Raw genomic sequence first — 12,687 nt, 5'->3', positions numbered from 1 at the left:
AAACTGGAATTTTATTACAAATTTCCTCAAAATCATTACAGTAATTTTTCAAGTGTTTTCTATATATATGGTAAAAATTAGTAGATATTGACAAGCTCTATTTTGTTGGCATTATTGGCAGAAGAACTTTTTTGTAAAAAATCATCTGTAGAGTAGACGTTTAGTAGAAGTTGATGTCCTTAACCTCGTGGCGTGTTCCAATTAAACTGTTATTTCTATATTTTTGCAGCTAAAAAAAAAAAAACGCTGGTAATTTCTAAAAACAACAAAGCCTCCATAAAAAACAACTTTCTTATGTTCCAATGATCCAAATTCAATGATGAGGTGTAACAGTTCCGTGGCAATACTTATCAGCAAGAGGGCGCCAAATGACGAGAATGTATGGGGAAATTTTTTAATTACTTTTTGGGGCAATTTTATTTGTTTTTCCATTTTTTCAATAGAATTACCAAAAAAAGATGTTTCAAGATCTAGATGGGAGGGGCAGACGGCTACAATTATTAGCCTTGAGTGGTAGGTTTCACATGTAGTTCCCACTATATTGTAAATAGCTGACGAAAATCACAAGAGGACCAGGGGTGCCAGATTTAAAATGATCTTTTTTGTATCGTCATTTAATATAATGGAAAAAGGGCACCCCTAGATTTTAAAAAATATGTTTTTGTACCTTCATTTAAAATTTTGAAAAAAAACATCATTTCCCCTACATTTTCATGAATTGGCGCCACTTTAGAGGACTAGTCGTGATTGTGAAAAAATCAGTAGCCTAGAGTAGTTGTGATTTATATCTCCAACTTTAAAACCATTAAAGTACTTTTAATGCCCCTGTTGTTTAAGGGTACCTCTATTTTTCTTCATTTACAATTTTCCATCAGAAGTCCATTTTGTCTTTCTGAAAGTTTATGCCTTTTTCCCACAATTTCAAAATTGATAATAGAAGTGCTCGTATACTCATCTGTTATTAGATGACATTGAATTTACCCTAAAAATATGACGTATCAAAGTATCCATACAAGGGTAAAACAGTAGTCAGTCATGCTAGGGTTGTCGAGCTCTGTTAGAAAAGTTTAAGCTATAATTCAGAGAAGTGAACTAGCACCGACCCGTTGGCCTGTGGTTTTCTGAGTAATTATTTATCGGGCCCTTGCATAAATACGGCCCTGACTTAGAGTTCAATTGAAAATAGTTATTAACCTCTTCATCGCTAGTTTATTTGCGTCAGTCCTAGTATATGGCCTCAACTCCCACGTTAGTATACACGTTAGGACCAAATCCAAAAACCCATTCCCAACAAAAGATTTTTTTTTTATTGAGGTCCAAAGTTGTGTATATATTCAGACCCTCCACCCCCTCACTCTTTCGATGTCAGAAATTTGGGAATTTTAGGCCTATAAATATACTTCTAATGTTTCTGCTGATCATGTCATGCCTTGAAATCCAAAAGAACATCAAACATAACGTCGTCAGTGGTGTCAATTCCCAAAAATGTAGGGTGGGGTTAATTTTTTTCTCAATCTAAGGGGGGGGGGATTTTTCAATTGTTCATGTGAACATGCCAAAAATGCATTTTCAATGGAAATATCACAAAATGTGTTGTTTTTTTTTAAATCTAGAGAGGAGAATATAGGGTCGGGGCCGTTGACACCCCTGCACGAGGGCCCTCTAGGTAACCATGATTATCTCTAATTCACACTAGACGTCACATTTTAGCATTCATGTTTGTTGGAATTTATCTTTGAAGGGGCTTAAAATTCGTGGTCAAACAGTTTGTGGTAACACACTGTAAGTAAGAAGCAACCTAGGCTAATAATAACAGGAACTACTACTAACAAATCACCGCAGCACCAGCCGCCTGAGGCCAACACTGCTACGCACGCTCCTCCTTCATCCCAATCTATTCAAGGCCTCCCACTTTACACCCTCACAGGAAGTTCCCATTTCCCTTAAATCTTTCTTTATGACATCCTCCCACCCCAACCGCGGATGACCTGCTTTTTGTTTAGCCATAGACGGGTGGCTGAAAAGGACAATCTTCAGCAGTCTGTCATCCTTCATCCGCAGAACGTGCCCTAGGCATCTCAACCTTTCTATCAATATAGCCCTAGAAAGCGGAATTGAACCGCACTTTTAGTACAGCCTACTGTTTGAAATGCAATCAGTCAGTCGGGTACACAGAACACTCCGTAGGCAATGTCTCTGGAAGACATCTAGCAAATCTTCATCCGTTTTTTGGAGTGCCCATTCTTCAGAACCCTTTTTTGACCACTATCATCACTGTAGCTTCAAATATTCTAATCTTGGTTTGCGGACTGTCTTCTTATTCTTCCAAACTTTTTACAACTGTGAAAAAACCATCCTGAGCCTTGGCTATTATACTTTTAACATCTTCACTGCTCCCACAGTCTTTACTAATAATACTACCGTACCAAGGTAAGTGAAGCTGTCCATCTGATCAATCTGTTCGTTACCCAACGTCACCCTTTCCCCTTCACTTATTCCTAGCCTTAGCGACTTAGTCTTCTTAACATTAATTTCCAAACCTATTCTAGCACACTGAACTCGCAATACCTTTCAAATTTCATTCATTTTGCGCACACTTAAATCATAGGATGCTTAAACCATCAGCATAGTCTAAGTCCAGGAAAGTTTTTCCTCTCCATTTGATTCCGCGTTCTCCCATTGCCTTTCCTGTGCTCCTTAAAGCAAAATCCATCAAAATGATCCATATAAAGAGGGATAGAACACAATCCTGCTTAAGTCCTGATTTAAAACGAAACCAGCTGCTAACAGTGTTATTCTCGTACATAGTACTAATCACTTGAATGTATTTGTCTGGTAAATCGCTAGGTACTTCCTCTTTTTCAAAAATCAAAATACGACACATCCTCTACCCTTTCTAAAACCGCACTGTTCTTCTCTTATAACTTTGCCTACAACATCTCTCAGTCTAAAAAGTATCATATTACCAAGTGATTTGCTACCTACAGACACCAGCCTATTGCCTCGATAATTACCACATTCACTTGTATCACCTTTCTTATACATTGGTTTAATTAGGGTTTTCCTAAAATCGGTAGGTACTTCCCCTTTTTTCTTAAATCAAAATATAAAAAGTTAATCAAGTTCGAAACTACCCATCCAAAGCTACGAGTCTGGGAAGATTTGTCCGATTTTCAAAATAGGGGAAAACACGCCCAAGAGGGTAAGTAATCTTGATTAAAATTGCACCATCAAATTCAGCACATCAGAGAACAATTGTAGACGTTTCAAGTTTCTATCTGCAAAAACATGGAAGTTTGCTTCTTTTTTTAGAAGGAAGATCACGGATGCGTGTTTATTTTTTTGTTTATATTTTGTTGTTTTTTTTCCAGGGGTAGTCATATCGAACCAATAGTCCTAGAAAATCAGGTGACGGTTCATTCGAACGTAAATTAAAAGTTCTAGTGTGCATTTAAGTAGCCATTGATAATTTTGGGACAGCCAGTCGATTCGAAATTATTAAAAAAGCTATATATTGAATTTCACAGTTTCAGAGGCAGTATTACCACGTGATTGCGCATTCTTTCCTAAAGAGTGACGTAGTTCATACCAAATAAACGGTTAATGTAGATATTTATTTCATAGCTTCGTTTGACTAAATTGATTCACTTGATATATGATAAAATTATGTACAGTAATATTTAATTGTACATCTACTAATTGTACATCTACAACAAACAGTACTTGGCTCACAGCCTCGGACTTAAGCAAGTTGTAAAATCTCCAACCCATATAGCCGGTGGAACATTGGACCTGATCCTAAATCATAAATGAACAGAATCTTGACAAGAAGACTCAGATTTTCAACTCCATCTTGTACGAAAAATACAAGGAGCACTTTCCAACGAAAACAGTCTATAAATCTTATACTGAACGACCCTGGACCACACCTGAGATTAAATCCCTTATCAAACAGCGGGGCTAGTCGCATGATGCTCGATTGTTCAGCAAAGTCGTTGTTCTTTGTCGCACAGCCAGAAGAACTTACGCATCTAACCATGTTGATCCTACCCTATTCAGTAACAGCAAAAAATGGCATGAGTCGGTGTAAAGGTTAACAGGCGAAACCCGTGATCCTCACCTAAAAATCCTGAAAGAGGACGATACTTACGTAACAGCTACTTAAGTTAATGGCTTTTTTTTGCTGGTATTTGCACCACTTACCCAAGTTTCTCACAAGAGGAACTCGCTGCAGTCCTTGACACTAGTGCACCTTGTGACCAACGATCATCAGTTGAGCCCCAACAAGTGTGCACAGAACTACTGAAGCTCAAACCTCGTAGTTCCTCATGTCCTGGAGAAATCCTACTGCGTCTCCTTCGTGAATTTGCGCCCTTCCTTGCTACCCCTCTCGCTAGTATCATCAACCATTGCATAACACTCGGCAAATTTCCCAACCCCTGGAAAAAGTCCTACATCAAAGTGACCCCTAAGAAATCTCCGCCAAAATCATGAGATGACTTAAGGCCTATCTTGCTGACTCCCTGCATGGTCAAGGTAACAAAGACCTTCGTTGTAAGACTGCTGATGAGTGATATAGAACCAAATATAGACCCTATCCAGTACGGATGCCTCAGCAGCTCCAACACGTCAGTGTACTTAGTGCATCTGTATGACGACATTCTATCGTGGCTCGAGAAAGGGAAAAGCTTCGTAGACTGGGCCCTCGCTGATTACAGAAAAGCCTTCGATCTCATCAAACACAATGTCACTCTCAATAACTTAAGTAAAATGGGCGCCAAAAGTGACTTGCTGCGTCTAGTCGCTGATTTTCTTTCCCAGCGGGAGCAGTGCGTTTTCGGTCTTAGCGAAGACGGTTCAAATTCTGCATTTCTCCCAACCATTTGCGGTGCCCCTCAGGGTACTAAACTAGCCGGAATTATTTTCCTCGTTGTGATTAACTTCATCCTGCGTACTTTCAAGGACAGATATAAATTCGTTCATGATCTGTCATTCTTACTCAAATACCTACTAGAAGGCCAATCAGCGACTCCCGTTTTGATCCTAGTCTACCCACGGTTTTTCAGAATGAATGCGAACGGGCTAGCCTTACCCTCAATGAGCAGAAGTGTAAAGTTATGCGTTTCAACCCTCTTAAATCGGACTTTCAGGAGCCCCCTACCTTATTTAAAACAGTTGGCAGTGAGAAAATTCTACGGGTAATTTTCTCTGTTGACAGCAAGTTAACCAACCACGTAAGCAACCGTGTGCGAAAAGGGGATGCAGCGCTACAGTCACTGATTACCATGAAGCGGATTGGTTTCAGTGTGACTTTCATGAAGCTTGCTTTCAAGACTTATTTCCTACCCATCATTGACTATGCGTGCCCAATGTGGGGCTCTAGTGTACAATTGAATGCTGGGATGTGTTAAGATGTCAAAGCTATCCAAATACGGACTCGTAATATTATGCTGGGTCAGGCATTCACTACTTACGACAATGCACTTAAGGTTCTTGGCCTGGAGTTGCTTTTTAACAACCGTCAGAAGCATTTTTTCCAGGTCGGCCAATTACAGCTCCGTAGCAGCAAAAACAGGACGATCCTGCCCCCCCTAGTCCCCGTTACGTCCCGTACCCGGAGACAATACAAGCTCAACCCAGTGACATGCCGTACGACTTGCTACCAGCATTCCTTTGTCCGCTTTTTTACAGACATGGTCAACAAATCCTAAGAAAAGTAATATGGTTTTAATCATTTTTTGTTGTCGTATTGGTTATTTAACTTTGTCGTATTTGTGAAAACCCTCGGTATTAGTGCTTTTAGTCTAAAAAGAGTAAGTTTAATAGAATATGTCTATGTCTATCTACTATTATGGAGGAGGGCCATTAAGTAGGGAGAGGATCAAAAAGTGATGACTGATGATGACTCACCTAATGACTAAAAAGCGTATTTTCAGGCCCAAATTTTCTAATCAGCCTTGAGCTACAGTTAATCTCTAATCTCTTTATTTGGATTAAGTCTGAATACAGGCGCTGAGGGGCGATTGCTCCCTTGTTATAGCAGAGAAATACGTTGTTTGTAACATAAATTTTTATCATATTGTCCCTGGCACAAAAGGTGGAAAGATGAGAGACGGATGAATCTTGAGTTTGGTCAGGGAATTTCCAAGAGGGAGAGGCATGTATTGGCAGCTACTTGGCTTTTATCCACGTTTGAATGGAAATATTGGGTTTTATGTTTATTTTTTATGTATTAAACAGTTCGTGAAAACAAACTGTAATATAGAAGGGACTTGTGGCTAAAGGCCTCGAGTCGCTTTTTAAAACCCGTCAGAGACTGATTTGGCAGTTCGGCCATTTCCAACTCCATAGCAGCAAACACAGGACGATTCTGCCCCCGTTACGTCTTGTATCCGGAGACAATACAAGCTCAACCCACTGAAGTGCCGTACGACTCGCTACCAGCATTTCCTTGTCCCTTTTTTTACAGACATGGTCAACAATTTCTAAGAAAAGTAATATGGTTTTATTCATTCTTTGTTGTCGTATTTGTTATTTAACTTTGTCGTATTTGTGAAAACCCTCGGTATTAGTGCTTTTAGTCTAAAAAGAGTAAGTTTAATAGAATATGTCTATGTCTATCTACTATTATGGAGGAGGGCCATTAAGTAGAGAGAGGCTCAAAAAGTGATGACTGATGATGACTCACCTAATGACTAAAAAGCGTATTTTCAGGCCCAAATTTTCTAATCAGCCTTGAGCTACAGTTAATCTCTAATCTCTTTATTTGGATTAAGTCTGAATACAGGCGCTGAGGGGCGATTGCTCCCTTGTTATAGCAGAGAAATACGTTGTTTGTAACATAAATTTTTATCATATTGTCCCTGGCACAAAAGGTGGAAAGATGAGAGACGGATGAATCTTGAGTTTGGTCAGGGAATTTCCAAGAGGGAGAGGCATGTATTGGCAGCTACTTGGCTTTTATCCACGTTTGAATGGAAATATTGGGTTTTATGTTTATTTTTTATGTATTAAACAGTTCGTGAAAACAAACTGTAATATAGAAGGGACTTGTGGCTAAAGGCCTCGAGTCGCTTTTTAACAGCCGTCAGAGACTGATTTTCCAGTTCGGCTAATCCCTGCTCCGTAGCAGCAAACACAGGACGATTCAGCCCCCGCTAGCCCCCTTACATCCTGTATCCCGAGACAAAACAAGCCCAACCCAGTGAAGTGCCGTACGACTCGCTACCAGCATTCCTTTGTCCCCTTTTTTACAGACATGGTCAACAATTCCTAAGAAAAGTAATATGGTTTTATTCATTTTTTGTTGTCGTATTTGTTATTTAACTTTGTCGTATTTGTGAAAACCCTCGGTATTAGTGCTTTTAGTCTAAAAAGAGTAAGTTTAATAGAATATGTCTATGTCTATCTACTATTATGGAGGAGGGCCATTAAGTAGAGAGAGGCTCAAAAAGTGATGACTGATGATGACTCACCTAATGACTAAAAAGCGTATTTTCAGGCCCAAATTTTCTAATCAGCCTTGAGCTACAGTTAATCTCTAATCTCTTTATTTGGATTAAGTCTGAATACAGGCGCTGAGGGGCGATTGCTCCCTTGTTATAGCAGAGAAATACGTTGTTTGTAACATAAATTTTTATCATATTGTCCCTGGCACAAAAGGTGGAAAGATGAGAGACGGATGAATCTTGAGTTTGGTCAGGGAATTTCCAAGAGGGAGAGGCATGTATTGGCAGCTACTTGGCTTTTATCCACGTTTGAATGGAAATATTGGGTTTTATGTTTATTTTTTATGTATTAAACAGTTCGTGAAAACAAACTGTAATATAGAAGGGACTTGTGGCTAAAGGCTTATTCACATTGAGATTTTACTAATACCGAGCAAGATTAGCCAATGAGGTTTTTCATTGAATTTTCTAATTGGCTGAAAATTTCTACGAAAAATTATGATTGGCTCAGATTAGCACTAGCTAAATCTTGTTTTTTTTTTTCGTTTTTTTTTCTAGCTTAGGAGAGCTATTAACTTCTGTTTTTCTTTGCGTCATGTTCTAGCTTGGCTTCGGGATTCTCAACCATTCACGAATAATTATGGAAGGGAAGAAAGTAAAAAGCAGTCGTTCATAAACATTTTCACTCTGGGAAACCTTTGAAACCGATATCGTGGCTCAAGGAACCCTTGAACAACATCTTTTCCGTAATTTTCTTCGTAGCTTAAGTGTTTTTATCAAGATGTCTACTTAACCCAGTGTTACAAGACGTCCTCCTTTCGGTGAATATGTCCTCCTTTTCAACCTCTGTCCTCCTGCCCTCTTCTCTTCTACAAAAGGTTCGGGTTTGTGCCCTTTTTGTTTTTAACCAGTGCAAACACTTAAATAACCATCCCCGATAGAACACTAAATAGCTGTAAAAGATGTAAATGATATGTATAATATTTTGGTCATTAGGACAGTTTTTTTTTGTGGGACATTTAGAAATGTATCCCTAGAAAGCAGGGTTACGCTTTGCACAAGCCCCGCGCTGGCAACGCAGAACTAAATCGCGTCCTGTCAACAGATTCTGTGTGATGGTTTGACAAGTAGATTTCGTTTTGGTCAAACAGTTCGTGATAACGAACTGCAAGTAAGGAGCGACCCGGCTCACTAGTAATCGAAACTCTAGAAAATAGAATTTTTACACCAATAGATACATAAAAAGAATTGGATATTGATGCTAATTATATAAGTTATTCAAATTATATAACTTACGAGCCTGAGAAAATTGGCCGTATTTTCGAAAAAAGGGAGAAACACCCCCTAAAAATAATAGAATCTCAATGAAAATCACACAATAAGATTCACCGTATCAGACAACGCTACAGTAGAGGTTTCAAGCTCCTATCTGCAAAAATGTGGAATTTTGTATTTTTTGCCAGAAGAAAGATCACGGATGCGTGTTTGTTTTAATTTTTTTTTTTTTAGGGGTAATCGTATCGACCCAGTGGTCCTAGAATACAGCGAGAGGGTTCCTGGTCCTGGAATACAGCGAGAGGGCTCATTCGAATGGAAATTAAAAGCTCTAGTACCCTTTTTAAGTGACCAAAAAAGCTGGAGGGCAAGTAGGCCCCTCCACGCTCATTTTTTTTCCAAAGTCACCCGATCAAAATTTTGAGATGTCCATTTTGTTCAGCATAGTCGAAAAATCTAATAACTATGTCTCTGAGTATTATCTAATTCTCCAAAGTCTCCCGGGGGAAGGGCTGCAAGTTGTGAACTTTGCCCATTGTTTACATATAGTATTGGTTATTGCGAACTATACAGACGTTTTCAGGGGATTTTTTTCTGGTGGGAGGGGAGGGGTTACGTTGAAGGATATTTCAATGGTGGAAGGGAGTTTTCTGTGAAGGGGGCGCCGGATTTCCCAGCATTCTATATAAAAAACGATCAAAAATTAAATAAAAAAAAATTCAACTGAAAGTAAGGAGCAACATTAAAACTTAAAACGAACAGAAATTATTACGTATATGAGGGGGCTCGTCCCCTCGTCAATACCTCGCTCGTTACGCAATTTTTTTTTAGTACTTTCAAAAGAATTATTTATTCTAATTAAACGGTCTTTGGGATTCAGGGGTCATTCTTAAAGAGTTGGAACAAAACTCGGACTTTAGCGTAAAGAACGAGGTATTGAAGAGTGAGTGAACCCCCTCATATACGTAATAATATCTTTTCGTTTCAAGTTTTAATGTTGCTCCTTACTTTCAGTTGAAAAAACTTTTTTTTTTTAAATTTAATATACTAAACAAAATCTATTTGGATAGTAGTTGCTCTGGTCAAAAATTATTCCAAAGAAAAGTCTCAGATATTATTTGGCTGATTATAGTATAATATTTAGTCAAAAATACCAAGCGCACTTCTTTTCTTTGCATATATTCTCCTTTGAGATATTTTCCGATGGTAACCCTGACTCAACCACGTATGAGAATAGGGCCTTCAATTGTCCTTGCTATTTTTTTATGAGGGTACAAGAGGCACGTATGTAGGACAAGCAGTACATAGCTGCCTGACGTCTTTGGGTCTGTTCCCCTTTTTTATTAAAGGTTTTTACTGTAATTATAGCCTAGGGTACGGCCCCTGATTTGTTATATGATCTGTAACAACTGCCTATTTTCCATTTTTTTTTTTCAATCTCCCCCACCCCCTCCTCCGAATTAACTTCCTTTGTGCGTGCCTGACTTTCAGCTTCCCTATACTTTTAATATTGTTGATATGTTTTTTCATGTGTATAATCTTTTCTTTAGATCCAGATGATGTGACCTATTCTACGGCCCGCTCCAATTCGCCAGGGTGTCAACGACAACAGCAGCAGATTAGCTTTGTTCCGACATCGACAATTCGAACTACTCATTCTTACAGAAAAACTGCATCTAAGGTAAATTGCACAAAACTGTTATTTTACAAGAATTATACAATGAAAAACATTTGAAATTCTTCTCAAAAGGTTCTATGCACTGTAAATATAAAAAAAAACCTGCTATAAAGATGAAAAATGCTGGTCCAGTCCAGAAACTTTTCTTTGTAAGTGCAAAAATCATAATCATTAGTACAATTCAAAAACATTAGTACAATTCTTTTTTTTATGTTGTAAGCGGGCAAAAATAAACTTATCCTATAATGTATGCACTAATTATAGCCTTGATGACTTATTGTTACTTCTCGCTCAGGGACAGGCATGCAAAATGTTCCAAAACTGCCAGTAGCAGAACTCGACAAAATTCTAAATACTGCCGACACTTTAGCAGGACAACTTGTGTTTTGACAGCTTTTCTTTGAGCAAAAGTATTTTTATATGTAAAAATGGTATTTTCAGACAAAATTTGCCGACAAATTTGAAGATTGCTAAGTAGCATGCTACTTTGTTATGGTACTTTTTGCATGCCTGCTCACGGGATTGTTGACTAATGCTCCATTCACACTAAGATTTTACTGATATCGAGATTTAGCTAGACTTAGTTTAAGTCAATCAGAATTTGTCATAGAAATTTTCAGCCAATCAGAAAACTCAACGAAAAATTTGATTGGCTCAAATTAGTGATTGCTCAATTTCAGTATTAGTAATATCTCATTGTGAATGGGTCTCAAATTAATTTCTTTCGGGAATATAAGATTTAGCCTATAATAGGATACAAAAATTCTGGGACTAATGCTTCTTAATTTACTATTTTTGATAGCGTATTAAGTAGCCAGAAACAATGAACAAAATGTTTTGCTTTCTTGTTTCGAGATTTTAGCTCTTAATATCTAGCATATATATGTTTCTGCATTGACAGAATATCAAAATAACTTTAAAAAAAAATCGAGTATTGTATCATTAAGTTATTTCTGGCCCTACCCAGGGCTAAAAAAAGAGTGATTGGATCTATGGTTAAGAAAATTCACCTCCCAACGAAAAGAGAAAAAAGCCCGATGAACCAGATATAACGCAGCCTATGAATGCACATTTACACACAGGGAGGTGGTAGGGTTGGTTGGTTCTGGATTGTATATTTCTTTTAAGGGGGTATCTGATTACATATTGATCAGGGTCATGGTTGGAGAATGTACTTACTGATAAACTTACATTTTTACTGTAATACGCTAGAAAAAAGGGTTAAATGAAATTTAGATTTCTTTGTAAACGCTTTTCATTAAAAAGAAAATAAATTTAAATGTTTTTCTAAAAGCAAAAAAAAATCGAATACTAAAATGAAAGAAAATGTGAAATTCCATATTTTTAAAGTCAGGTTTTTCATTAATTAATTTTTTTGTGTATGTTCCCTTTTTTCTTATAATAATGGAAATTTCTCCTGCTATTTTTTTTTTTTTTATTGGTAATGTTAAATTTTAGATATTCAGAATTGCCAGAAAAATCTGCTTCATGTATATAATATTATAAAAGTTCTTTCTTTTATTATTCAGACTGCTTATATTTCCTTACCACTAACAATTTTACTTTCATTATAATGATTATGTACCGATATATAAGTGATTTTTTTATATTCTAGTGTGCAGCTTGTCTCGTTGACTTCTAAAAATAGTCCTATGTACTTGGTGTTCAATGGATGTTTTTTTTTTTTTTTTTTTTTTTTTTTTCTTTTCTGAATCAGTGTTAATTTTTAAGGAATTTCTTTACGAATATACCAAGCGAAGAGAAACCTAAAGCCAAATTTTGAAAAAAAAAACCAAAGTTTGAGTTTTGAATAGCTCTTATGTTAAATTTTATTACTTCCTTGTTTTTTTTTATTTTAGAGAAAGCATCCAGAAGAGGCTGACTTTAGCGCCGAAGCTCCTTCGACAAATTCAGTTGTCTATCAGACAGGTTCCAGCGGAATGGCTTCTCATAGTAAACCAGTTGCACCCCAAGGCAAGCTATATCTTATTTTGCTTAAGTTAAAAATAAATTCATTTCACTTTCAGAGGCTATCTTGAATAAATTAGAAATCAAGTGTGTTATAAGGAAATTGTAGGCTTAGTTGGCTTAAGCCCCCCCCCCCCCCGGAATAATGTGTGCTAGTAAAAAAATTGGCAAGTAATAAAGAAAAGCAGGACATTTTGTTGTTTTATAGCCCTATTTTGCATTTTGGGAAAGGTAGTTAAAACTTTTGTTCTTATTTTGCTCGATAAATTTAGCATAACAATAAAAAGGAGTAGATAGAGAAAATAGAAATAATATAGA

The 12,687-nt window shown here is 37.3% G+C and overlaps 1 protein-coding gene across 4 annotated transcripts in view; it reads left to right on the top strand.

Annotated features, from left to right (window-relative positions):
* Positions 1–12,687, top strand: part of LOC148955065 (uncharacterized) — a 109,594-nt gene that overhangs the window by 11,417 nt on the left and 85,490 nt on the right. For all 4 annotated transcript variants that reach the window (XM_089099987.1, XM_089099994.1, XM_089099981.1 and 1 more), the window contains exons 3-4: positions 10,274–10,404; positions 12,261–12,375. In XM_089099987.1, coding sequence (XP_088956113.1) covers positions 10,274–10,404; positions 12,261–12,375 — 246 coding nt within the window. The remainder of the gene's footprint in view (positions 1–10,273; positions 10,405–12,260; positions 12,376–12,687) is intronic.

This window comes from Artemia sp. Qi Xiang Cuo, chromosome 2 (assembly GCF_049724085.1).
Source record: "Artemia sp. Qi Xiang Cuo chromosome 2, ASM4972408v1, whole genome shotgun sequence".
Taxonomy (NCBI): Eukaryota; Metazoa; Arthropoda; class Branchiopoda; order Anostraca; family Artemiidae; genus Artemia; species Artemia sp. Qi Xiang Cuo.
Note: the sequence above shows the minus strand (reverse complement) of the source record. Positions and strands in the feature narration are given on the sequence as shown.